The 26,106-nt window shown below is 54.8% G+C and overlaps 10 protein-coding genes across 10 annotated transcripts; 7 read left to right on the forward strand and 3 right to left on the reverse strand.

The window, feature by feature from the left end:
- Nucleotides 1-107: 107 nt before the first annotated feature.
- CTRU02_210131 (heat shock protein sti1) lies at nt 108-2,035 on the forward strand (the record flags this gene model as incomplete). Its single annotated transcript, XM_070205395.1, has 4 exons — nt 108-178; nt 238-542; nt 596-1,809; nt 1,883-2,035. The coding sequence occupies 4 exons, from the start codon at nt 108-110 to the stop codon at nt 2,033-2,035; spliced, it is 1,743 nt and encodes a 580-aa protein (XP_070061043.1).
- A 570-nt stretch (nt 2,036-2,605) lies between these two features.
- On the forward strand, nt 2,606-6,647 carry CTRU02_210132 (heat shock protein sti1 (tetratricopeptide); the record flags this gene model as incomplete). Its single annotated transcript, XM_036733650.2, has 7 exons — nt 2,606-2,627; nt 2,693-5,260; nt 5,352-5,590; nt 5,652-5,957; nt 6,012-6,122; nt 6,174-6,264; nt 6,319-6,647. 7 exons carry the CDS (start codon nt 2,606-2,608, stop codon nt 6,645-6,647), a joined length of 3,666 nt encoding a protein of 1,221 aa, XP_036574626.2.
- Nucleotides 6,648-6,932: 285 nt separating this feature from the next.
- CTRU02_210133 (peptidase family M28) lies at nt 6,933-8,620 on the reverse strand (the record flags this gene model as incomplete). Its single annotated transcript, XM_036733649.1, has 3 exons — nt 6,933-7,058; nt 7,113-8,254; nt 8,308-8,620. The coding sequence occupies 3 exons, from the start codon at nt 8,618-8,620 to the stop codon at nt 6,933-6,935; spliced, it is 1,581 nt and encodes a 526-aa protein (XP_036574625.1).
- A 744-nt stretch (nt 8,621-9,364) lies between these two features.
- Nucleotides 9,365-11,008, forward strand: CTRU02_210134 (ZIP Zinc transporter; the record flags this gene model as incomplete). Its single annotated transcript, XM_036733648.1, has 3 exons — nt 9,365-9,401; nt 9,506-9,697; nt 9,861-11,008. The coding sequence occupies 3 exons, from the start codon at nt 9,365-9,367 to the stop codon at nt 11,006-11,008; spliced, it is 1,377 nt and encodes a 458-aa protein (XP_036574624.1).
- Nucleotides 11,009-12,300: 1,292 nt separating this feature from the next.
- CTRU02_210135 (Cip2) lies at nt 12,301-13,608 on the reverse strand (the record flags this gene model as incomplete). The annotated part of the gene is made up of 2 exons (XM_036733647.1): nt 12,301-12,433; nt 12,482-13,608. 2 exons carry the CDS (start codon nt 13,606-13,608, stop codon nt 12,301-12,303), a joined length of 1,260 nt encoding a protein of 419 aa, XP_036574623.1.
- Nucleotides 13,609-15,461: 1,853 nt separating this feature from the next.
- On the forward strand, nt 15,462-16,710 carry CTRU02_210136 (DNA-directed RNA polymerase III subunit rpc6; the record flags this gene model as incomplete). Its single annotated transcript, XM_036733646.1, has 2 exons — nt 15,462-15,745; nt 15,828-16,710. The coding sequence occupies 2 exons, from the start codon at nt 15,462-15,464 to the stop codon at nt 16,708-16,710; spliced, it is 1,167 nt and encodes a 388-aa protein (XP_036574622.1).
- A 583-nt stretch (nt 16,711-17,293) lies between these two features.
- CTRU02_210137 (peptidyl-prolyl cis-trans isomerase) lies at nt 17,294-18,438 on the reverse strand (the record flags this gene model as incomplete). The annotated part of the gene is made up of 5 exons (XM_036733645.2): nt 17,294-17,480; nt 17,534-17,640; nt 17,693-17,862; nt 18,093-18,160; nt 18,251-18,438. 5 exons carry the CDS (start codon nt 18,436-18,438, stop codon nt 17,294-17,296), a joined length of 720 nt encoding a protein of 239 aa, XP_036574621.2.
- Nucleotides 18,439-21,314: 2,876 nt separating this feature from the next.
- CTRU02_210138 (ENTH domain-containing protein) lies at nt 21,315-22,664 on the forward strand (the record flags this gene model as incomplete). The annotated part of the gene is made up of 1 exon (XM_036733644.1): nt 21,315-22,664. The coding sequence occupies one exon, from the start codon at nt 21,315-21,317 to the stop codon at nt 22,662-22,664; it is 1,350 nt and encodes a 449-aa protein (XP_036574620.1).
- A 1,914-nt stretch (nt 22,665-24,578) lies between these two features.
- Nucleotides 24,579-25,244, forward strand: CTRU02_210139 (uncharacterized protein; the record flags this gene model as incomplete). The annotated part of the gene is made up of 2 exons (XM_036733643.1): nt 24,579-24,746; nt 24,837-25,244. The coding sequence occupies 2 exons, from the start codon at nt 24,579-24,581 to the stop codon at nt 25,242-25,244; spliced, it is 576 nt and encodes a 191-aa protein (XP_036574619.1).
- Nucleotides 25,245-25,580: 336 nt separating this feature from the next.
- On the forward strand, nt 25,581-25,811 carry CTRU02_210140 (uncharacterized protein; the record flags this gene model as incomplete). The annotated part of the gene is made up of 1 exon (XM_036733642.1): nt 25,581-25,811. The coding sequence occupies one exon, from the start codon at nt 25,581-25,583 to the stop codon at nt 25,809-25,811; it is 231 nt and encodes a 76-aa protein (XP_036574618.1).
- Between the last annotated feature and the right edge of the window lie 295 nt (nt 25,812-26,106).

Here is a 26,106-nt window from a genome sequence, read left to right on the forward strand (position 1 = left end):
ACCCTGAAAATACCCTCAACGTTGCGATTCTAATTCAAGTTTCTGTCATTGTTTTTTTTTAAACCCCCAAGTCGTACATACAGAAAATCTCACACACACATATTGATATGGCTTCCGCAGACGAGCTCAAGGCTCTCGGCAACAAGGCCATTGCCGAGAAGAACTTTGACGAGGCTGTGTAAGTGTTTTAACCTGGCAGTTTGAGATACCCTCTTCATTTGCTGACAACTTTTCCAGTGAAAAGTTCACCGAGGCCATCAAGCTCCAGCCCGACAACCACATTCTCTACAGCAACCGTTCTGCCGCCTACGCCTCAAAGAAGGACTGGCAACACGCCCTGGAAGATGCCGAAAAGACGACTGAGATCAAGCCTGACTGGCCCAAGGGCTGGGGACGCAAGGGAACTGCGCTGTACGGCCTTGGCGACCTTCTCGGTGCCAACGACGCATACGAGGAGGGACTCAAGGTTGACCCTAGCAACGCTGGTCTGAAGAAGGATCTCGCCGCCGTGCAGAAGGCTATGAAGGCGGAGGCCGGTGGTGGTAAGTTATACACACTTGGACTTGCTAAATGGCTGCCATGCTGACTATGACAGACGCTGGTGACCCTAGCCTTGGCCTCGGCAACATGTTCAACGACCCCCAGCTCCTCCAGAAGCTCGCCGCAAACCCCAAGACGAGCTCCTACCTCTCCGACCCCACCTTCATGGCAAAGCTCGCGCAAATGCAAAAGGACCCCAAGGCCTCCCCCGACCTGTTCAGCGACCCCCGCATGCTCCAGGTCCTCGGCGTCCTCATGGGCGTCGACATGCAGATGGGCATGCCCGACGACGTGCCCGGCGCCTCCAAGGACACCGAGATGCCCGATGCGCCCACCGAGTCGAAGCCTGCTCCCAAGAAGGCCCCTACCCCTGAGCCCGAGCCCGAGCCTGAAGAGTTGGACGAGGAGGCCCTGGAGAAGAAGAAGGCCAAGGAAGCCGCCGACAAGGAGAAGGCCCTGGGCACTGAGAACTACAAGAAGCGTAACTTCGACCAGGCTATCGAGCACTACAGCAAGGCCTGGGAGCTGTTCAAGGACATTACCTACCTTAACAACCTCGGTGCTGCCTACTATGAGAAGGGCGACTACGAGAAGTGCATTGAGGCTTGCACAAAGGCCGTTGAGGAGGGTCGCGCCATCTACGCCGACTTCAAGACGATCGCCAAGAGTTACGCTCGTATTGGAACCGCCTACGAGAAGCAGGGCAACCTCGACGCTGCCATTGAGAACTACAAGAAGTCGCTTACCGAGCACCGCACGCCCGATGTCAACACCAAGTTGCGCGCCGCCGAGCGCAACAAGGTGGAGCAGGCGCGTCTTGCCTACATCGACCCCGCCAAGGCCGAGGAGGCGCGTGAGGAGGGTAACAAGAAGTTCAAGGAGAGCGACTGGCCTGGCGCCGTGGCGGCCTACAGCGAGATGATCAAGCGCGCGCCCGATGACCCCAGGGGTTACAGCAACCGCGCCGCGGCGTTCGTCAAGCTCCTCGAGTTTCCCAGCGCCGTTGAGGACTGCAACACCGCCATCAAGAAGGACCCTACCTTCATTCGTGCTTACATCCGCAAGGCACAGGCCTTCTTCGGCATGCGCGAGTACTCCAAGTCGGTTGACGCATGCACCGAGGCGGCCAAGGTCGACCTGGAGCACCACAACGGCGCCAACGCGCGCGAGATTGAGCAGCAGCAGCAGAAGGCTTTCAACGCCATGTACTCGGCGCGCGAGAACGAGACGGAGGATCAGACGCGGGAGCGGTTGGCGCGCGATCCCGAGGTAAGTTATAAGCGGACAACGCTATCCCCAGCTCCTTCTACCCGTACTTGGGGCGCTAACAATTTCGCAACAGATCATGAGCATCATGCAGGACCCCATCATGCAGTCGATCCTCCAGCAAGCGCAGTCGGACCCGGCTGCGCTGACGGAGCACATGAAGAACCCCGACATCAGATCAAAGATCCAAAAGCTGGTAGCGGCGGGAGTTATCCGTGTTGGTCGGTAAAAAGGTGTGGTGCGGGGATAATTAGGCAGAGGATGAGGAGAAAGGTCATGCGTAATGGTTGGACGACGAAATGCTTAAAAATGTTCACACTAGGTCATTCGTAGTGGTTGCAATGTGACCCCAACAACAGAGACTCTCCACGTGAGAACCTTCAGTGTCTTGAAATTCGGTGTTAATGACTTTTGCGACCGCGCGGCTTTCTCTTTAAACAAAAGACGGCGGAACATGCCTGAGGAGCCCTTTAGATCTTGCCAAGCTTGAGCGCACCGCCCCCTCCGGCTTGCACTGGTCTGGAGACGGCTCGCGGTCTTGGTGGTGTGCCAAACCAGGTCCACACTTGTTGCTCGTGTAAGTGTCAGCCGCTTCGTGATGGTAGTCAGAGGGAGCCGTCGCGAGTCGCCCACCCACATCATGTCAACGGCTTATAGACGGCATTTCCTCATTTTTTTCTGTTGTTTGTTATCGTTTTATGTGGTTTCACCTTTGTATCCCGGTTTCTCTCTGTCCATCTTGCTGTTATACCTGGATCGGCTTCACTCGCTATACTAAACCTCGACCACAACGAAAGTCATGAACTCCCCCATGAAAGAAGGTGTGTGTCTGTGTGCGCCACCAATCCCTCTCTGACCCATCAGATTCGAATCTAACACGGTCCAGCATATGTCCAACTCATAGAAGTAATAGCCTCGGGGCCCTCCGACCCAAATGACACGGAGGAACATGTCCGCCAGCTAATCTCTTCACTCCCATCCGTCCTCCGCTCCGTAGACGAGGACCAGCGGACAGCACTGCACCACGCCGCGCGCCTAGGTAGGGATAACATCGTCAACGCCATCCTCGCGACGAACCCCGAGTCCGACGTCGACGTGCAGGATGTCGACAAGTGCACGCCTCTGCACCTCGCCTGCCGCAACGGCCACGAGTCCGTCGTGCGTACGCTGGTGAGAAGCGGCGCGGACGTGCGTGCCGAGGAGAGTTTCCACGAGACGCCGCTGCACGAGGCATCTCGTACGGGGCACGCGGAGATTGTAAAGTTTCTGATCGAGAACGGGGCCGTGGTGGACGCGCCGAACCAGGACCGCGGGACGAGTTTGCATATCGCGGCGCGGCGCGGCCAGGAGGACGTCATCAGGGTGTTGCTGGATGCCGGCGCGAACCCGGCGACGAAGGATGCCGTGGGTGATACGCCGCTCCATGATGCCGCGCGGGGAGGCCATGAGGGAGTCATCATGATGCTGCTCGAGACCGGCCTTGTGTCTATCGAGGCGCAGAACGCGAACGACTTTACTCCGCTGAGCGTGGCGGCGCGGCATGGCCGTGATGCGATTGTCAGGATGCTGGTCGAGCAGGGCGCGGATGTGGATAGCATGTCGAACGAGTACTGCACGCCGCTGCACCAGGCGGCATCGGAAGGCCACGACGGCGTGGTGAGGATCCTGATCGCAGCCGGCGCGGACGTCGACCTTCAGGACAAGGACGACCAGACGCCGCTCCACGCGGGCGTCATGTTCGAGCACGACGCCGTCGTAGCGAGTCTGCTCGCCGCGGACGCGGACGTGAACATTCGGGACACGGAGGACTGCACGCCGCTGCATCACGCGGTGAAGAACGAGAATAAGGCCATGGTCCGCGACCTCCTCGAGGCCGGTGCCGATCCGACCGTCATCTCGTCAACGGGCGAGACGCCGCAGAGCTTGGCGAAGCTGCTGAACCGGAACTCGATCGCGGACTTGTTCAACGCGCCGCAGGTCATGCCGAAGCAGTCTGTCCTGTCCAACTTCCGGCCGAAGAGGGTACGTCCCCCGTCGAAGCCGAACCAGGACGCCGAGATCGAAGCGTGCCGGCACTTCAACGGGCTGTTCTGGTGCCCCACCAGCGACTGCAGCTTCGATAGTCTCAACATGTGGGACATGTTGTACGACCCGGAGACGGAGATGCGGCTGTCGCCCAGACCCATCCCGACGATGCCCAGCCCCGCGAAGAGCCCCGCGAGAAGTCCTGTGAGGAGTCCTGCGAGGAGCCCCGCGCAAAGTCCGACTCGCAGCCCGCTGATTTCGCCGAGGACGAGCCCTGCGCATTCGCCCCCGCATACCCCGTTGCTGACGCCTCCTACCGGGGACGCCAAGGTGTTGATGATGAAAGACATGAGGAAGAACCTCGACCAGTCGCGCCGCAGGAGTCCGCATGCTCCGAGGGTCGTGAGGGATGAGAAGCCCATCAAGAGGTGGTTCCATCTTCCCGCGAATAACGTGGCGTGGGTGATGGATCTCGTACAGCGAATCTGCGCCATGGACCACCGGACTGATGCGGAGTATAACCGGATCATTGCCTTCATCGAGGAGACGTTCCATGAGATGAGGACAGGGGAGCCGTACCGCCGGCCGCATTTCAAGCAGGATGTCGCGGCGACCGCCGAGCCCGTGCACCCGGGAGTCAGCGGTCTCGGGGTCGGAGTGGGGCCGACGACGCCGCCGCCGGTGCTGCCGCTTCCTCCGCCGCAGTCCAGGATGTTTTCCCTGGTTTTGCCCGTGATCGACGTTGACATTGACGAGAGCACGAAGAGGAGCCTGCAGGATGTGCAGATTGGCGACGAGACGAAGATCCTGCGCCCGCTGGAGATGGTCGGCGGCGCAGGGAACGAGAGGAGAAAACAGGTCCCCGTCGACGTCCAGAGACGACACCCGCTGAGCGCCATGCCGACCAATCTCCAGCACTACTTGTTCCCCCACCTCGCGCACTTCGACGCGATGGCGAAGTTGAGGGCCAGCTTCACAAAGTCGGAACTGCACGTCCCGCGGCCGCTGGACCAGTCGTACCATGAAGCCCTCAGCGCCGCGGACCTCGCCTCGCGCAACGAGAGCCAGGTGCTCTTCCGGTACCTCCGGCGGGTGGAGGCGAGATTGGCGGCCGCGAGGGCTGATGGCGCAGAGGAGCAGGAGCCCAGTCCGCAGCCGCTGATTGAGGATTCGTTGGGCTCGACGCAGAATCAGTCGCATCAGCAGAATGCGTTTGAAAGACGGGCGCAGAGAACGTTTTCCAGGCAGGGGAGCTCAAAGCAGAAGAAGACTGACGGGACGAAGGCCGAGCTGGGGAGGATGGCTGGGCGGCAGGATCAGGCTAGTAGCGTGCAGGCCAAGATTTCTAAGGAGAAGAGGAGGATGGATAGCGAGAGGCGGAAGCAGATTCTGTGTGTTGCGCAGCTGTGGGTTTGGAGGATTGATGAGAGTGAGTATCGATCCTTTTTTTTTCCCCTTGGCTTATCGTAAGGACTGAAGCCAGTGTGTGTGAAAGAAGCTAATGGCGTTTGACGGTCTAGATACTATCATCAGCGCGTTCCCTGACCGATGGGATAACAAGAATGCCAAGACGCTTCTCAACGAGATCAAGCACCGTGTTCTGGGGATTAGGGATCTCCGATCTGAGGACACAGACATGATGCGGATCGTGGAAAGCATCCTCCAGAGCGCGGTGAGATACAGCGAGGAAGAGTTCCACTTCCAGTTCGAGGGTCCCAAGAGTTACTGCACTGTCTTTGCGGCGTCCATTGCTCATGTCGTAAGTTATCTACCACTTCATAATGCTAAGTTTGGGCCTTCCTGGTTGCTGACCCTCCCAGTCCAACGAAGGAATGAAGCGCTACGCGGAGTTCAAGGCGTCCATCAAGAAGATGGGTACTTCCAAAACGGTGTTGGACGATTTGCGAGCGGAGATCGAGTTGTTGCAGGAGATTGACGACATTCGTGAGGAGATCAACATGATCAAACGGGTACTCCGGTCTCAGGAGCGCGTGTTTGAAGAGTTTCGTCGGGCGGACGTTGAGGAAAAGAGCGTAGATGGTAAAGACGTAGGCAAGGCGTTCAAGCATCCTACACTGGACTTTTTCAAGAGACTGGAGGAAGATGCGAATCGCGTGCGGGACTCGGTAAGCTTTCCCCCCCACAAACTTGCAAGATTGACTGCTGACGCCTCGTGCTAGATCACCACGTTGCTGGATTTGAGGCAGCGGGAGGCGAACATCGAGGAGGCCTTGTCCGCGAGCGAGCAGTCCAAGATTCTCTTCATCTTCACAGGCGCAACTGTCGTCTTCGTAAGTGCATACACCTCTTATCATGGGCACAGCTACTGACAGCAGCCGTAGACGCCTCTATCCTTCGCCACAGGCATCTTCGAAATCAGCATCGATGGATTACCAAGCCCTATTGGCGCGGGCACTTTGATTCTCGCGTGCTGTAAGTATTATCCTCCCGTCTCCATATGAAGCACGATACTTACAACTCACGCAGTTCTAAGCCTCATCGCCACTCTCTTCCTCATCGCCGTATCTCTAAAGATTTACGAATTCATAACGCTAGGCCAAGCAAAACAAATGTACTTAAACTTCTGGAACTACCTCGAAAACTGGAGGAGAAAGCCGTCAACCGCCTCAAAGAGCTCGCCTCCTTCGTCGCTGGGAGCTTCAACGCAGTTCAGTAGGCAGAGAAGGTCTTCTCTGTCACAGCCCATCATGACGACAGCCATTGGCGAGAAAAAAAGCGCGAGGAGACGGTTTGCTGTCTTGGGCCGGCCGAGACATCGGAGGAGAGATGAGGAGAAGGGCATCTCTGGGAAATAAGTATGATTGTTCCTTTGCTTAGGTAGGGCGTATCATTTACACCAAGACTTGCATTTTAGATCAGACCCAGCCCTTGTACACACAACTGACAACTGCAATCATGAATCAGAAAGGCCATGTTATAGAAATGCAATTTACTCTCTGCGCGCTATTCGTTTAATTTCAATGCTCTGTGCGATACTAAAACAACGTCCCACAACGCTCATGCTTCATGCCCAGTAGCTAGTCCCCATTATTGTACACCGTATTGCGAGATGCTTTGCAACACATTGAAGTTCGACAATATTAGATGATGAGCTTGCTGCCGTGGTACTTGGTCTCCTTGGCGTAGGTAGAGGCCACGGCCGTATCGGTACGCTCAGGGAAGCCCTTGAAAGACAGAGCGTATGTGGCAACAGAGTGGGCGACCAGCTAGAAAAACGTCAGTACATCAGAAGCACAAATCTAAAGAACTGCCATGCTTACCTTGGTGTTAATCTCCCAGGCAGTCAGGTTGACGTTGCCAACATCGTCGCAGAGCTGGTGGTAGCAAGGGTCGTACCAGTCACCAGCTTTGCCGCCAAACATCTTAGCTTCCAGCTTAGTCTTGATGCCCTCAGCACCGGTAGCGATTCCACCGCCAGGGATTCCGTTTCTGATGAAGGCATCGTAGTCACTGCGACCATCAAAGGGAATGAACATGTAGTGGAGACCGTGAGACTTATACCAGTCAATGTACAGATCGCGCAGCTCCTCGGAACCGGTAGGGTTAAGAGCGTTGGTCGCGTTGTAGATCTGGTAGGCAAAGTTGGGGCTACCAAGCATGTCGTAGTCCATGAAGAGACGGATCTTCTTGTTCTCCTCGGGAGAGAGGACAGAGACGTAGTAGTCGGATCCGAGCAGACCCTCCTCCTCAGCTGCCCACCAAGCAAAGCGCACACAGTTGTTGACGCTGAACTTGGTCAACTGCGTCGCAATCTCGAGCAAGGTCAAGCTGCCGGAGCCGTCATCGTTGATGCCAGGTCCCTCGGCAACACTGTCGCTGTGGCCGCCGAGCATGACGCAGTTATCCGGGTCACCCTCAGTAGTCTGGGCGAGGATGTTGGTGGTCTGGATAGTGTTGACAATGGCGTCAATGTAAGCAATGGCATCGACCTTCTTGTCCTTCCGGAGCTTCTTGAGGATGGGCTTGGCGTCGTCGCCGCCCAAGCCAAAGGTTGCAACGTGGTTAGGGGAGGGGGTGCCAAGAGTTCCATGGACAGTCTCGCTCTCGTAGTTGTAGACAACAGCTGCAACAGCTCCAGCCTTGCCAGCCTGTTCGCTCTTGGAGCCAAAGGCACAGGTGCCGCGACGAATAAAGGCGATGTTGCCGCTCACCTCAGCCGGGTAGTCGGACTCATCGCAACCATCGTTCTCGACCAGAACAAGATCACCGTGGACGGGCTCCTTGTTCTTGGTAGGCGGCGTCAGGGCCATAGGCGAAGCAGACTTGGGCACATGGTCGCCAATGACGAGACGGGACTCGAAGACATTGCCCGAGACGGCGGGGAAGGTCTGGTTCCAGACCTTGTAGTAGTCACCCAGCTTGGCAAGGTTGAAGTTGATGTAATCCAGAGTTCCCAAATGGCCTGTGTGAATGTGAGCATATGCGATCTTGAACAAGTAGCTAGGATCGCCGTACCGTCGCTTCCAATTACGCGTGTAGGGTGGTTGTACTCCTCCTCGCCCAGCTTGGCGATCTCATACAACTCCTTCGCACGGGCAAGGAGGTTGTCGGCCTTGATGGTATCCTGGAGTGCCTCGGTATCAATCAAGGGCTTCTTCTCGGACGAGGATGAGGACGAGGACGGGGTCGAGGGAGAGGTCAAGACGAGAGGCACCTCGTCGGCAATCATCGGTGCTTGTTGTCCAAGTTCCTGCGGCTGCATCTGCAGGGCGGAAACACCGCCGAGCAAGGCTAATCCAGCCAATTGAAGTCTACGTGATCCAGCCATTTTATGGTTCTCAGTGCCACGGAAGAACCCTTAAGGTGCTGAGATGAGGTTGAGACGATGTTGGGGGCTGTGAGAGGAGTATGTGTCACAGATCACGACCGGGCGCTGTGTTGCGATTAACAACCGATATCGCGAATCGGTTAGTCATCCTTCCGAGGCTCTCGTCATAGCTCTTATCTTATCGTAGCTCCAAGCTGGGGTGCTTACCTAAGACCCAAACTGATAAGACATCACACGGTGCGGATGCGGTGATTAAGCTCGAAAAGGTCCCTGGATGGCCCCCTCGCTTCGGTAGGCAATTACGTATCAGTTGCACCGTTTAGCCCAGATTGCACCTGTAATGGGCTGCCAAGCACCACCACTCCCGCCCGATCTTCACCTGCTAATTCAGTCCCCAGGCTCCATCACCCCTGTTTCCAGACATTCCAGGGGGACTGGCCCCCATGATGCGCACGTTTTAATAGGGGGAAATCATGATATAGTGGGCCACAAGCTACCTCCCTGTCCTTTTTACGGCTTGTTGCAGTCCTCTAGCGAACCGCTGGCTATTGCTGTTGCCGTCCCCTCGGGTCCCGCGTCCTCCTGAAGCCAGCAACTAAACTTTGGACGAAGACGAAGCAAGATCCGTGTCCCCTATTGTTTGCACTCTGTCTTTTAGGATTTCCACTTTTGACCGTCTACAACCCCGTCGTGCGCAGTTAGCCATGATATTGAGTTGGACGTCACCAACGACAACCGTCCAAAATGGCTGATCTAGGAGCTACTGGAGTGTGGGCGAGAGGTTCGTATTGTCGTAGTGGCGGCCAGCGTCATGGCGTCCACATGCAAAACTTCGAAATCCGGAACACCCGTTTTTGTGCTGACTTGCTTTTTCTGACTTCATAGATGCCGCCTCGTGGGCTTCAATACCTACCGAACTTTTACTCGCAGAGCTCTCTAAACGACACGGTGGTAGCGAAAAGGCCAGCGCGGGCGCGGGCGCGGCCAAGCCGGAATGTGGTTCCTCGCGAAGGGATTCCTACGACACGCCGTTGCATGTCGGTGCCCTGATATTGATACTGGCATTGAGCACGATATGTAAGTAGTTTTTCTTGTTTTGAACTACAGATGCGGGCTCCGGAGGCCAAAGAGGGGTGATTGAATACCAAGAGCAATCAAGTCTTGGAAGTCGTCATCATCATGGTTTCCGCGGGCAGAATTCAATTTACGCCAGGTGGGTTTGCTGACGGGAGAACAACAGCATGTGGCATCCCTCTCCTCCCCCGAAGATCGTCGAAAGGCCGGTCACAAAGCAAGATCATCTTCTACTGCCAACACTTTGGCACCGGCGTCCTTCTCGCGACATCTTTTGTACATCTACTGCCGACGGCATTCACTTCGCTCACCGATCCATGCCTCCCCTCTGTCTTCAACAAAGGCTATCCTCAGATGGCCGGCCTGGTTGCTATGACTGCGGCCTTGTCTGTCGTTGCCCTGGAATCATACTTGGCCACTCGCGGTGCCGGCCACTCCCACTCCCATTCTCACGAGTACGAGTACTGGGATGAAGAACAAAACGATTTATCAGGAGAGAGTAGGCAGGGATCAGGCAGTCTTGCGTCGCGCAGACTTGGTGTCCATCGACCGACCGACATAAATCTGGATAACATAGAGTCGACTCAGGGACTGATGGCAGGCGCTTCTCCCTTGCCAAGCTCAACGCCAACGAATGCGAAACCAAGCACCAGGCTCGCAAACGGGCGCGACAGCTTGGACGACGATGAATCCGATATTGATCTCGACGTCGACGAGCTAGACCCCGTGTCCGAAGAGGGACCAAGACGCCGGAGCTCCTCGGACGGCCGCCCCAAGATCACTGTCACGCCGGGTGCACCGCAAATCGTCACAGAGGAGGAGCAAAGCCGACTGCTGCGCCAGTGTCTTCTGCTAGAGGGAGGCATTCTGTTCCACAGCATATTCATCGGCATGGCCATCTCCGTCGCCACGGGCCCGACCTTTATTGTCTTCCTTATCGCCATCAGCTTCCACCAAACCTTTGAGGGGCTCGCCCTCGGCAGCCGTATTGCTGCCATCCAGATGCCCAGATCGTCCATGCGCCCATGGCTCATGGTCCTTGCTTTCGGTTGTACCACGCCTCTCGGTCAGCTAATTGGCTTAATTGTGCATAACCTGTATGATCCGATGAGCCAAACTGGACTGCTCATGGTAGGCTTTATGAACGCTATTTCTGCAGGGCTGCTTCTCTTCGCGGGGCTTGTGCAACTATTGGCGGAGGATTTCCTTTCAGAAAAGAGCTACAAGACGCTTTTCGGGAGAAAGCGGCTCAATGCCTATCTGGCTGTCATTGGCGGTGCTTCACTCATGGCCACAGTTGGCGCTTTTGCATAGTCGTTAATCTGGACTGAAAGCAAGCGTAACTTTAATTAGAGTTTGGCAATTAAACAAGATTTCCATGCAACTATCTTCCTAGTTCTTGAGTAGAAGATCCCTATTTCCCCGTCTCCGGTAAAAGTCTGCTTGATGACAGTGACTTTTGGTTTCTTAGTCTAAAAGTATCTTTAATTCTAGACAAGACTTGAGCGTGTTTTTCAGTTGTGTCTCCTATATCTAATTGTCGAGTACCGGTACAAGTGCTTCCAGCCGCTTGGCGAGGTTGCAGACAGGTATCAGATTAGGACACCAAAATGCATCGGCTCTGTTGAAACTCCATACGTTTAGTTACTTGAAGACAACAGTCTCATGACTTGATCGCTAACCATTATCCTTGAGCTTTTCATTTGTTGTGTGTGCTGTCTGCTTGATCCCATACTGCGAAGAGAGAGGCTCGGTAGGACAAGGAGATGGGAGAGCCTAACTCATTCTCAAAAAGTTCACACTATGAAGGAGTTTCAACAGAAAACATGTATACCCTCTGGTTCGAATGCGATACTACTATCGATCCAGCGAATACCAACACTTGCGTACATCTGTCAGACCGACATCAATGGGTCAGGATGGACGCGGCCCAGACAGTCCTCATACCTGCAATGCCAGGTCAACTCAGTCCTATGCTGATGAACTATGCCGTCGAGAGGACTGTGCCAAAGTCTGTATTCACAGGTTTCCCAGGCAGAAAATAAAGAAAAAAACATAGTCCCTTATGCAGAGTACCAGCGAAGACAGCCCACAGGCATCCAAAGCAATATTGCACAAAAACCAAAAAGAGAACGCGCAATCGCGGACGGGAATTGAGCCCGACGTGGGGGTCGAACCCACAACCTTGAGATTAAGAGTCTCACGCTCTACCGATTGAGCTAGCCGGGCAGATCTGGTGATCTGCCATTTGTTGTTGAATGCCGATGCGGTTGAGTCGTTTATGAAGCACTAGGGCTTTGACGTGAAGAGATTTTCATGCGTCTGGTGGGGCCGTGCCCGGTTCCCGCCGCCGGGTGGGGACGACGGTCCACCAATGGACCTTCGGAGCTACGGAGAAGGACAAATTCAAGGACTCAGTTGCTTGGTGGAGTGAGACTGAAAGGAAGCAGTTTGACTTTCTACTTGTGCTAATCGATTTCCTAGAATGTCCCATTCATGAGGAAAACACAAATTTGGAGGAACGACTCTCACATCAACGCCGGGTTCTTCCCATTGTGAACATGTTGCATTATGGCTGTCCAGAAACAGCCCACAAAATGACAGACTTACAACTTCGGGATAGCTGTGGCCCAGGGGTACGCACTCGCCATAGGCGAACCGTAAGTCCCAAGACTATGAAAGTCTTTCATCGTCGACTTCCCTTGCAACACTTCCTGCACAAACGGCAGAACGTTCGAACTACACTCAGTTAGTATAAACCATCATCGGGACAGATGATGGACTTACTATCCACTCATATCGCAATGCCCTCCGCCTCTGACAGCAATCCCAATCTTCTTTCCAACCCCAAGGAAATCATAAACAGCTTTGGCAGCGGGAAATACCACAACCGACGTTCCTTTGGAGTTGACAAACGGATCCCCCGTCCCTTGGTCAATCACCAGAGCCCTCGGTGCGATAGCAGCGGCGATAGTATGCGCATCGAAAGGCAAGTTCTCAGAGTGCCCGACAAAAGTTCCCAACTTGTTGTTGGTCCACCAGCCCGCCCCTTGCTTCGAATTTTCAAGGTTCTCGCCCTGTCCGCTGAGGCCGTAGTATCTATATGGCCCTAGCCCCTGGACACCAGACGACATGGGCATCGTCAGAGTGATCCGCTCGTCAAAGAGCCCTGCCGCGAGAGCTGCCTTGCCGAGACGGGAGCAGCCTGTCACGCCAACGCGGGAACCATCGATTTCAGGGGCGACGAGGATGAGAGCGTCGAGGGTGCGGTGAAAGCCCCATGCCCAAGCTGTGAGAACACCAATGTCTCGCCCGCGATAAATGTCCCAGAAAGCGCCGGTCTTTGAGGCGCTGTCCGCTGCAACGTTGGCGTAGTTGAATCTCGCGATCGCGATGCCGGACTGCAGGTAAGGTTGGTCCTGCATGCCTCCAATGTTTATCACCACTGGGAAGGGGCCCTTTCCGGCGGGAAGGGAAAGGGATGCCTGGAAACGACCTGTTTTGCCGCCTGAAGTAACGGCAATGGTAAGTGTGTTCCCGCTGCGCGTAGCCTCTACTTTTTCCTGGGAGCGGTCTGGGTAGTATCCGAATTGGTATTCTTGTAGCATGGTGAGAAATTGGGGACGCTGGCACTGGTACCATTCTTCGGTGGTTTTGATGCGGTTCTTCCCCTTTCCTGTCATGATTTCTGTGGCGAACTGAGATGGGTTGCTGCTGGCGTTGTCAAGAGTCATATACTTTAGTGGTAAAAAGGGGTCGGGAAGGGATGGTTGCTTCGGAAGCTGTTGCCATGTTGGCCAAGCCGATGGCAAGGGGGCGCATTCTACGGTCGAGTTCTGAATAGCTGATGAGACAGCTACAGACCTGGAAGCCAGACTCACGAGGGCGGCTAAGTAGGTTCCACTGTACTTCATCTTTGCTTGGTATTGTGATGGACTGCTTAATCCGTATGAAGCTGGCTCTGTCGAGTGCCATCTTTAAGTAGTCATCGACACTACCGTAGTCTGAAGTCAAGTTGTAAGTATTTGCTACGTGTAAAGATAATCTTAAAATATACGATAGATTAGCCGCAGCTGCCGTCTGGCCACAAAGTGTTCGTGAAGCTCGTTGCCGTGACTGTCATTTAGCCGATACCAAGTCGATATTTTGGAAGGGAGGGGCAAGCTTCGGCAGATGTTGATTGAGTACTGAACTTGATATTCTTATTCTAAGGCTTCAAATAGCCATAGTATTTTAAATTTTACTTCGTCATTCGAGGCCTCAACTCTTGAGGCCAGTCAGTCGCTTCTGTGTAGAGGTGGGACATGGCGCACCAGCAAACGGAAGCAATACCACTCCTAGCAGGCTCGCCGGAACTACCACAATAGTAACAAGGAACTCTAAGAGAGTAGTTCGTAATAGTTATGAAATGTATTCATGTCAGAACACGATATGACTGTGGTACAATAAGGAAGCTTCATGCTAAAATTATGGTGTAGAATTTTGGTAGCATCAGAATGTCCCCTATGATGATGGGGAACCAAATAGACTTTGACACGAGCCAAGCCATTCAAAGGCTTTATGTGATTGTAGTAGGATATTGGCTATTATAAAACTGGGTAAATGGACATGTGAGCCAAGGTTACTTATACTTACAAATTATGCTTCTGTGATTTGACTAATTCAAAAGACCTGATGTAACGGGGCGTCGAACTCGTCCTATGATTGGGGGTCATAAGTGGTCGACCACAGTATAATAGTACGATAGGGCAAACCTGGACGGACTACCTTGTGCAGCCTCGTGTCAAAGCTGACCAGCAATGACTCCTGGATGAGCTCTAAGCAAACCGGCAGTGACTCACTTGGGATCGAGGACATCATTAAAAGAGGTGTGGCGCACAAGAACTCAAGTCGCAATTCTTTCCTGATTTAACAAATACTTAGAAACTGAACTAGCACTCCTCACTGTTTATATTCTTTCGTAAAAACAATCCAGCAGGACTCCATATCATCATCGCCGAAGCAAAGCTAAAGAGTAATTGTCTTTGGTTGATCCGCCTCTGACTCCACCATCCGTTATACCGGACCGGTACGTACCGACCCTTCTGTTCCCCCTCCATAGCAGGCATCCCCAGCACCTCTTCCCACTACCCGCAGTTCATCCGGCACCAATGCAAGGCTGATTTGATGTGCCGTCGAGCTCATTCGACCCTGCCTGAATTTTTGGAGGCGGGGCAACTTTTTTTTTTTTTCTTTTTTTCTTTTTTTCCCGCCTTCGTTTTAGCCTCTGATGCGCCTCCGAAATCCAATCCCACCTTCGATCGTCGCCGACCCAAGTCACTTTGTCTACAATCTGACGCTTTTGCTGCCTTTACACTCCAGCCACCACCACCACCACCTCCTCCTCTTGTCCCCAATCCAGACAAATCGCCAATGCTCTTCAATCGGTGACCATCATAATTGATTCCTTGTTTCGTACGCAGATGTAGCAATTCGCCAATTCGTCCGTACCTTCACGAACCCCTCCGGCGCAAGAAAAAATAAAAAAAGCTTGAACCCCTCCAGGCGCAAGAAGCGCTTCAATACCCCGGGCGACAGAAGGGAAAAAAAAAAAAAAAAGAATAGAGAGCCCACCACCCCAAAGCCAACCCCACTACCAATTTGAACGTATATCTCGCCTGCTACAAAAGACTCGACATACACCTCTGCTTGTGATACCGCAAGAATACAACCCGGGTTTCCCTCGGACAGTTACCTGACCGGGGTTAACAAAGCCGTAGCCGTTTCAATGGCCGCAACACCCTCCGCGCCGTCGCCGGCCGCCACGACCTCGAGCACCGACTCGAAGCTCGAGGTCTGGAAAGAGACCCTATACGATGCCTTTCAGAAGGCCGGTGATGAGAACCACCTCTTCACCCAGTACGACATTCTCGATTTCGAGGTGATTCCCAACCGCGACACCGTCACCCTACTCAAGGTCCTGCAGAGCCTCACCAATGACCGCCTCCTCATCGCCGTCTCGTCGCAGACGGGATTGGCCTGGCGCTGGCGCTCAGTCGAAGATGCGGAAAAGTGAGTCCCTTCCTTCCTCTCCCCCCTCCAAATCCTTCGCAATACGCGACGCGAAAACGCATGCTGACTCTGATTGTCGCAGGTACAAGCTATGCTCGACGGACGAACAACGCATGGTCTACGGCGCGATTGACGAAGCAGGTGGCGACGGCATCTGGTCCAAGACGATCCAACACCGCCTCAACATGCACGACTCGGTCCTCAAGACGGCCCTCAAGCAACTGCAAGGCAAAGGCCTCATTGCCCCCTTCAAGAATGTCGAACACCCCAACAAGCGCATGTTCATCAAGGCCTCCATGCGGCCCTCGGAGCGCGCCACCGGCGGTCCCTGGTTCACCGATTCCGCCCTCGACGAGGCCTTCATCGAGGAGCTGCAGCGTGTAATCTTTGACCAGATCAGGCGGAAGAGCACCTACCACAGCACTGGCACCTCCGTCAGGACGGCCGTGCCCAAGAAGGGCGTCCTCAAGGGCGGACTGGACCACAAGGCGAAGAAGAGGCCCGCGGGAGAGATATCCGGCGAGGATGACAAGGCCGCCGTGACCGCGGTGCCGCCACCCAAGCGCGAGCCAGCCTGTCTACCCCTGCCCGCTGGATTCAAAGAGTACCCTACCGTCCGCGAGATTGCGCGCTTCATCTCCCAGGCGGGCATTACTTCTGACACGATCCTGGGAGAGGAAGACGTGCAGAAGCTCATTGACGTGCTCGTCTTTGATGGCCTCATCGAGCCGATTCGGGTCGCGGGTCGACTGGGGTACAGAGTGTGCCGCGCACCCCGACAGAGCACGGCGGGCTGGGCGGGGCGGCAGGAGGGCGGTCCGGACGAGGGAGGCCCCGAGCCGTTTGTCAATGGCTACACCGAGGCTCCCTGTGGAAGATGTCCCGTGTTTGACCTCTGCGAGGAGGGTGGACCGGTGAGCGCGAGCAATTGCGTCTACTTCCAGCGGTGGCTGGGGTTGGAATGATTTACTGCGGAGAGAGAGACCTGACACCTAAAAAAGAAAAAAAAAGCAGAAAAAGGTGGCGGTCTGGAGTATTTGAGAGGGTTTGGGCTTGAAACTGATTCGCATCACGGCAGCATTGCATTGGCGTTGACACAATTAAAAAGAGGACACGGGCGGTATGGTTTGTCGAGGTAGATTTTTGTAATCCTCCCAAGCGGAATAGTTCATGGCGGCCTGGCTGGCTGTACAATATACCATCCATGTATTTGACGATAACATCAAGTCTATCCATTCACTTGCGTCATTGAGATTTACATGAGACGCCGTGGCAGGTAGGACGATCTCGAGATTTAGGTAACGTCATATTGACATGCTTACAATTGACAGTCACGAAGAGCACGAGCAGACGCAGCAAAAATGGTAGCAAACTTTTTGTCTTGGCTAGCTAATTATCAGCAGCGGTGCCGAAGTCCGCCAAGACGCGCGACGGCGCGTTTTCCCAAGTCTTCACCAAATATCCTCCATCTTTCCCTGGCGGTTCGCTCCTCTCGGACTACTATCGCCAAGGTCGGACCTAACGTACAAAGCACGAACGAGGGGCAGTTTACAAGGCACCAGAGTCAACAATGGTGGGGCGCTTGCCGTAGCGGACAGTGCCGCTGGAGGAGCCGGTAGCCTCAAGAGCCTTGACGATGTTCAGGGAGGCGGAGTCAGCGACCTCACCGAAGACGACGTGACGGCCGTTGAGCCACGAGGTGACGACGGTGGTAACGAAGAACTGGGAGCCGTTGCTGGGAAGTGTTAGACGATTGCTTGGTGCATCTTCAGAGAGGATGTAACTTACGTGTTGGGGCCGGCGTTGGCCATGGAGAGCAGACCGGGCTTGTCGTGCTTGAGCTGGAAGTTCTCGTCGGCGAACTTCTCGCCGTAGATAGACTTGCCACCAGTGCCCTACGGACTGTGAGTAATTCGGTCGATTCAAGACGAGGGGTAAAATACGTACGTTACCACGGGTGAAGTCACCACCCTGAAGCATGAACTCGGGGATGATGCGGTGGAAGGAAGAGCCCTTGTAGCCGAAGCCCTTCTCACCAGTGCAGAGAGCACGGAAGTTCTCGGCGGTCTTGGGGACAACGTCGTAGAAGAGGTTGAAGGTGATGCGGCCAGACTGCTCTGTTGATGGGATGATTGTCAGCAGAGCTCGGTTGATTCTGTCAAGATTGCCGAGGGGATTGGGGGTTACAGGCGAACAGAGGGCGCAGAGTTTGGGATGCTCAGAGCGAGAGTGGGGAGACTCGGAGCATTGTACAAGCACTCTGGTGCTTAGCATTGAACAGCTCGAAGCAACCAGAGCTCAAATCACGATGCTCCGCGATGGGACTTGATGACTTGTGATGACTTACCCTTGACTTCCTTGGTAGGCTTGCCAGAGGCGTCGAGGACGGGGCCCTCCCACTCGAGGTCGAAGAAACTGCAGAATTGATGAGTATGGCGTCATTGAGAGCTTGTGATGCTATCCAGATCACATCGTAGAGGCCTGGCAACGGGGACTAAAACTTACACTTGGGGACCAGACATGATTGTAGATGCTGAGAAGTATCTGACGGATGGCTTGGTGGTAGATGCAGACAGAGGAGATGACCGGAGGGGTTTAAGAAGGGTGGAAGGTCGAGAAAAGGGCGAGGGTGAAACGGAGAAGCAGGCGAGGTTATGGCGGGGTAGGAGGGGTCGCAAAAGGGTTGGTCTCATTTTTTCAACAGCTGGTGGAGGGGTTTATTGTTAGCGCACGAAGCTCTCCACTGCGGATGCCGAAATAGCGAATCAGATGTCCGACACACACGAAAAGAGGGGGGGTTTTGGTCACGTGAAGTCAGCTGTTGCTGAGGTCACTGAGGAAAGGTACTTGAAAGGATGTACCTGCCAATGGGCGGTACCTCCTCCACTTTGTGCTTGACGTTGTGACGGGGCAAGGGACGTGTCCGTGGCAGTGGCGTGGAGGGGATGTAACAGAGACGGAAGGAAAAGGGAAGGAACGAGGGGTAATCGGTTGAAGGGTGCTCGTTCCCTTCCTCTCTCCGTTTGGCCTGGTCTGCCTTTGGTTGCTCTGGTTTTCCCTCAGTTGAGCTGTTGTCCCAGAGCTGGAAAGTGCATTCTGAGGGGGAATGACTTCATCAAGACAACACCCCTCCTTGACCCAATTAGGCTTAGCCTGACGGGAAGCCGGGAAAAAAAAAAGAGACAGCAAAGGAAATAAAATAATAATAATAAAAAAAGGAAAAGAAAAACAGGAAACAAGGTTCTAGAGCTCAACCATTCCAATGACTAGAAAGGTGACAAGGCCCAAGCCCGACACTCTAGTCAGTGCCTAGTTGAGGTACCTATGCGTTGTGCTGGTCAAGCCTAAACGGTAGGTAGCCATGACTGGACAAACAAGGCTCGTCTCATCATTAGAGACATATACCTGCAACGCCCTGCCAATTTGGCACCGGTACCTGAGTGAACTCGCTCGCAGCTCAACAAAGCGAGAGGCAAATACCTCCGGCTGTCCAGCCACCCAGCGAAGCCATTGACACCCCGGTGCGGCACGGGCAGGAAGGTGATGCACGTCAGCCCCCCGACGACGATGCCTATTGGAGCGACAAGAGGAGGGGAGGGGGGAGGGATAGAGACAGCAAGCTGGGAACTCTAGTTGACTCGGCCAAGTCACCGTCCCCCACTGGCCCACGTTGCCCTTGACAGCCTTCGGAACTTCGTGGAATCTTGGGTCTGGGAAGCGGGGATGGCGCGGACGGCGTTTGTACTGTGAACGGGGTGTGGGATGGCACAGCAGCAACAGCGGTGGACATGGCAGGACAGAACAGAACGGGATACGACTGATAGGCCGAGCCGGAAAGGAGGTGCATCGGCCACGAGGTGATTGCACCATCCATCCGTCCCGGTGTTGTCGCTCCGCCCTGTCTGTCCTGGTCTGTTCTGACTGACTGCTCTGATGGCTTGTCACCGCCGGTTAGGCCGTGCTTGGAGCTGTCCAAGTTGGCAACCAGACTAGGGAGCTTAGGCTGGGGACGGGCTGGCAGGAAAAACAAAACAGTCAAGCTGTGGGAGCTGTAGTAGAGCCACAGCTTAAGAGCCGGCAACTCAATTGACCTGCATAGGAGCCGAGCCAACCGTCCAGCCAACTTTTGGTTCCCTGGAAACTTGCTTGTACGGAGTATGCGGGAATGGGAAGCTTGTGAAGGAAAGATTCAAGCATCGACAAAAGAAACCATATCACATACCTCAGTGAGCTAGGATTACACAGTTGAATAAAGGTACAGGTAAGAAATGGAAGAAAAAGGTAGCAATGTTGTTACACGATGGCCAGCGATGAAAGATCTGATGCTGCTGATGGAAAAAATGATCTTGATGCTCTTCAGGGGGGGAAAAGTTTTGGTGAGGCCAGGGACCGATGGCACGGTACGGTGCCCGCAACCTGAGGAACACACTCTCGGCTGTCAGGCCTGCCGCTGGAGCACGGGCTCCCAGCCAATTTGGATAGCTCCAGCCAGCAGCAACAAATGGAAGCTCTCCGCGGCCTACGCAATCATTAGGACATCAACTCTGTTTTTACAGCTAGAGCTGCTGCCAAGGCACAGCATTGCATTGAAGGCAGCTGAAACCCAATTGACTGCCCAAAAAAAACCCAATCTGAGGCTTTGAGAAGAAAATTTCCATTCGAGAAACGCTGGTTGTTCCGGATCAGAGCTGCAAACTGGCAAGTACCGCAACCATCGGACCCACATCCCAGCCAGTTGACCAGGGGAGCTGTTGCTTGCTGCTTCTTACCGTGCCTTCCTTATTCCGCACCTCACTACCTTAGTCATTACCATTCTACGAGTAATTACCGCCATCATGTCGCTGCTGCTTACGTAGGCCGACATGTCACCACGTGACCTTTCCCTCCTTTACTGTTCTTTCCCCACATGCCCCTTCCTTTTTTCCCTTCTCAGGCTGACCCCATTTGATTGGAAGGACCACGGCGAATTACACTACTGAGAGGTACGTACCCCCTTGCCGCCGCGCCGTCCGAGGCCGACCTGAGCCTGAGCCTGAAAGTTCCAGGTGGCCAGGACTGCTCTCAGTCGCGCATCTCTTTGAAACGTCGACAAAGAACCCCAAGGGGAAACATTTTCCAACTCTCACCAGTGCCGTCAGTTGCCTTCTGCAGCCATCGTCTCTCCTCTTAGCGTTTCCTACTACGACCGCCGTCATGGATTGGAATCAGCTCAAAGATTCCGTCTCTAACCTGACCTTGTACGACGTCAAGGCCGGAGTGCGGAAGGTCCAAAATGGTAATGACCCAGTATCCAGTCTACGATGCCACAATGGCCTACTGACTATTATTAGCTGTCATGAACTACACAGAAATGGAGGCCAAGGTTCGTTCATTGAAGATATCAATTGTCGGATGTCCTCGATCTAACAAATACAGGTTCGCGAAGCTACCAACAACGAACCTTGGGGCGCGTCCTCGTCACTGATGCAGGAGATCGCCAACGGCACCTTCAATTAGTACCTCTCCCCCCCCAGCCATACCACCCGATTCGCAACGCTGACGTCCTCTAAGCTCGACCTTGAACGAGATTATGCCCATGATTTACCGCCGATTCACAGAGAAGTCCGCCGAGGAGTGGCGCCAAATCTACAAAGCCCTTCAGCTTCTTGAGTTCCTCATCAAGCACGGCTCTGAACGTGTCATTGACGATGCCCGCGGTCATATCACACTACTCAAGATGCTGCGTCAATTCCACTTCATCGACCAGAATGGCAAGGACCAGGGTGTTAACGTGCGGAATCGCGCCAAGGAGCTCGCCGAGCTCCTGGGTGACGTCGAGCGAATTCGGTCAGAACGTAAAAAGGCGCGTGCGACTAAGAACAAATACACTGGTGTTGAGGGTGGTATGGGCCTCGGCGGCGGTTTCTCGAGCGGTAGCGGCAGCCGATATGGCGGTTTCGGAAGCGAGTCGGGTGGCTACGGTGGCTACTCCGGCGGTGTCTACGGCGACGGCGGCGGTTTTGGCGGACAGGAAAGCAACGACTATGGAAGGACACAGGCGCACAACGACAAGTTTGAGGAGTACGATGAGTTCGACGAGGGCGACAGGCCAGCTGCTAGCTCTTCGGCGTCTCGGTCCAAGAGACCCGAGCGTGCGGCGGCCCCCAAAGCCGAGCCCCCTAAGAAGAAGGAGCCCGAGGTGGACCTCTTCTCCTTCGACGACCCTGTGCCATCCTCCGTTGCTGCTCCCGCAGCGGTGCCTTCGTCCTCAAACGGTTCAGGCTTCGCCGCTCTCTCTGCAGCTCCGGCCTCCGCTAACGATGATGACGAGTTCGACGACTTCCAGTCTGCTGCCCCTGCTGCTACCTCTGCCTCGACCGCCACTCCTTTGTCGCCTCCCATCATGACCTCGTCCGCCTCCTCTACCACGACCTTTGCCGCCCCCCAGCCCGTCTCTGCCCCGCAACAGGCTAACCTCGGAAACATGGTCAGCATGTCTTCCATGTCACCCGCCCCGAGCGGACCTAACTACTCGGCCTTCAGCACTCCGGCTGTCGCCTCGCCTGCTTCTCAGGCCCCTAAGCCTTCCGGCTACCAGCCTTCAGGACCCAACTACTTCGGCTCTGTTCAGTCTGGCCTTCCTCAGAGTACCGGTGGCTCCTTTAGCGGCCCTTCCGGTCCAGCCGCTTCAAAGCCGGTGGCGGCAGCCGCTGCTAAGCCCGCTGCCTCTGGAGGTGATGCTTTCGGCGCGCTCTGGTCTCAAGCCAGTGGTGGTGTGAAGAAGACGAGCACCCCCACCGCCGGCCCTGCTATGGGCCAGCTTGCAAAGGAGAAGAGCAGTGCTGGTATCTGGGGAGCTCCCGCCGCTGCTTCTCCAGCACCAAAGCCTGCTGGAGGATCATCTGGTGGTAACCATGGTCTGGACGACCTGCTCGGTTAAACGATATAATGAAGGGGGAGACGACGACCTGCTTCACGACACCTTACTATGCAGAGGAATCGGGAGGCCACCGGGTGCGGTGAGCAGGTGAGATGTGCTAGTAGGCTGCTAGACTGGGCATATTGGCGCGCAAAAGACTGCAAAACATGAACCATCTAACTTGAATTTCAAAGCGAACCGCAATTCACAAATTGTCTTATGCATCTCCTGATGTTGTGCAAAGTGACATCAACAGGACAGGGAGCTGCTTGCTGCCAATGTTTTTAATGCCTCTAGTTTCTCATTTTAGTTTACCATTGAGCATGACAATCACAGGACTTCACAGCCTTCACAGTGTCTGCGGCCAACGCGGCGACCGGCTCCATGAGTCCACATTCCGAGACAGGTGGCTTTCATGGTGAAGAGATGATCGAACAAAGCCTAGGCCTTCAACAACCCCATCCGTGAATATTCCGATGCAAGGTCCCAACAAAAGCCAAGCCGATCAAAGCAAGTCGATCCTCCGCGGGCCAACCATGGCCGTCTTGCAGCTTTGAGGCTCATGGGCAGACCACTCCTATCTCATCTCGGCTGCATATAAGTGGCCTGGCTAGGACCCAACGGCCCAAGAATCAGGCCCTCTTAATGAACCATTCTCCAGCCCAAGACATGCGGCCTAGGCCGGCAGCCGCCAGACCTCGTTTCAGGTGCCGTTGCTATCCATGACTTAGTACTATGACTGTATGAACTGGCGCCTCAGCCTCCATGCCCGTGGTCCCACATTGCCCGCGTTTACGGGTTGTCATGCCACTGCGAGGCGAGGATCATGACTCCACCGGCTCTAAAGCAAGGTCGAGACCAAGTCTCCGGGTTGAAGCAGACCCAATCAAGCCCCAGTCTGAGCAACGAAACAGCCGCGTCGCTGGTCAATCCCAAGCCAGGGAATGAAGAGATGCCATTGGGTGCGCTTATCATCTTTCCACCTTTCCACCTTTTCGTCATTCCTTATTTTTGTAGGGACCAGGAACAGAGAGAAACTTGAGTCCTATGTAATCTCAACGTAGGCAGGCAGTCGTCCGTATAACCGCGTCGCTTGTCCAACACCTGCTCCACTCTCCGTAAGCGCCGCACCGCAACCCCGGCTCGGCGCCGTGATTGGCCAACCCCAGCGGCTCATCATACCTAGCCGAACTGCACCTTGACTCCGTCCAGGGTTCTGTGGGCTCTTACAGGCGTATGTGAGGTTCGCCGTGCCGCATGCAGGTACCGCGGGCAAGGTATCTTGGGCCTGGATCCAGAACGCGTTGATGTCGCTGCTGGAATTAGCAACACAACAACAATGCAGCAGAGAGAGCAAACCACAAGGATGGGTATGCGGCCTGAAAGTGACGTCTCAGGGTTTGATGTGAGTTGAGATGTATAAAGAAGACGAACGGCTTCCTCCATCACAGTCATTCTCCTCTCTCTTATTATCAACATCACAAGCAGTTACAACAAACCAAACCACCGTCTTTTTCTTTTTTTTCCTCTCTCTTTTTTTTTTCCTTGACTCTCTTTCCTAGGTCAATTTCCTTCCAAGTCTCGGGTCTATCTCAATCTTCCATCAATCAACCGTTTTCTTCGTTTTCAACTCTCTCGAAATCATCATTTACCACCTTAACGAGGAACGATTCAAACCGGTCACGAAAACACGAGCAACACTCTCTCATTTCTCTTAGTCTCATAACGAAAAATACGCTTTCCTCTCATTGAAAGAATAAACGTCAAACGGTCGCTAACACCAAGCGACTCCTTTCCCCGATTTCCAAAATTCCCTCCTCAACTCCCTCCGCCTACATCCCCTTCCCGCCCCGGCGCTTCCCCGTCCGCACGGCGCTCCACCAAAACACACCCCGCCCGAAGCTCACTCTCATCACCCCCGTCTCTCTCGCCAAGATGCCTTCGGCCCCGCAGCTCGGCGCCCTCGGGCACACCTTCACGGCCATGCGCGCGATGCAGTTCGCTTCGTTGATCGCCATCATCGGCATGACGTCCAACTTCATCTCCGAGATCAACGGAGCCGACGCCTTGTCGCCGCCCGTTCTGATCGGGACTCTGGTAGTCGTGAGTCTTTTGCCCCTCATCATTTTCTCATTGTTGAAAGTTGCCAAGCACGGAGACTAGATGAGCAGACACTAACAAAACACTCTCCAGTCGTGCATTGCAACCCTCTACATCGTCATAACTTACATCCTCTACTACGACAACATGCTTCCCCTGCTCATCGCCACAGGCGCGGACTCGGCCCTCCTCATCGCCGTCATCGTCGTCGCCTGCACCCTCGGCAAGCCCCTCTCCTACCTCAACTGCGCGGCCCTCCCGAAATCCGGCAGCACGGCAAACTTCATGGCCTCCGTCACGGCGAACATCAACACCGGGTCGGCGCTCAACTACTTCGTCTGGGTCGGCGCGGACCAGAGGACGTGCTACGCCATCAAGGCCGTCTGGGGCCTGTCCATCGCTCTGTGCGTGCTCTTCGCCTTCAGCGCCGTGACGGCCGCGTGCCTCTGGCGCCGCATCAAGATGGCCCCCTCCGCCGCGCACAAGGACATTGAGGGTTGAGGGTGCGCCCGTGGCGGTGCGGCAGCAGGGTCCTATTACTACCCCTACGGCTCCTCGTTCGCGCCTCCTCCTCCTCCCACGACCATCGGAGGAGGAAGCCGCGGGACAAAGAGCCTGGGAACGACCGCTGTGCTGGGGGAGAAGAGGTGGGACAGCAGCGGCAGCGAATCCGACTCCGACTCGGACGCCGCCGCCGCCGCGCCTCTCGTCTCCTCCGCTCAGCGGCCGTGGTTCCCCCCGCCGCCGCTCCCCACGGCCGTCCCCGGACGCAAGAAGAAGGTCTTGATCGTCGAGCAGTCCGCTTTACCCGTGCAGCCGTTGCCTGTGCTACCCGAGATGGCCATCGTCGTCACTCCTCCCCCGCCGCCGTCGCCCGCGTCCCCTGGTGAGCGGGCCGTCGTCGGCGACCACCACCACCAGGTCCCTCGCAAACCTCTCGCGCGCGCCAAGTCGAAGCGTAAGACGATTATGGAATTTATTGACGGGTGGTGGGATCTCGGATTGTTGGAGGCGCAGAGGCAGAATAAACTTGCCAGGGCGGCTTCGTCCAAGGTCCCTAAAGCCTGATTTGTTTGGTTGTTTTGAGGTTCTTTTCCTTTTCTGGGAAACCCTTTGTTTGTGGTGTCTCTCCACTGGTAATAGAGGATTTGTTTTCTGGTTCGGGTTCTGGGTAATGTCTACTGGGTAGATAGATTGGTCGCTCGCTCTCTGGGTATCTTCAAAACGGTGGCAGGCTGCACTGTTTGTTCTTCTTGGTCTGGCGTTTAGAGAGAAACTCGGGGGTGTTCTTTGAAACACCCGTGAGTAATAATAAAAAAAAAACGAAAAATAACCGGGAATTCTATCGAGTTATCTTTCCTAC

Source organism: Colletotrichum truncatum (genome assembly GCF_014235925.2).
Source record: "Colletotrichum truncatum strain CMES1059 chromosome Unknown Contig_0006, whole genome shotgun sequence".
In the NCBI taxonomy this organism is placed as follows: domain Eukaryota; kingdom Fungi; phylum Ascomycota; class Sordariomycetes; order Glomerellales; family Glomerellaceae; genus Colletotrichum; species Colletotrichum truncatum.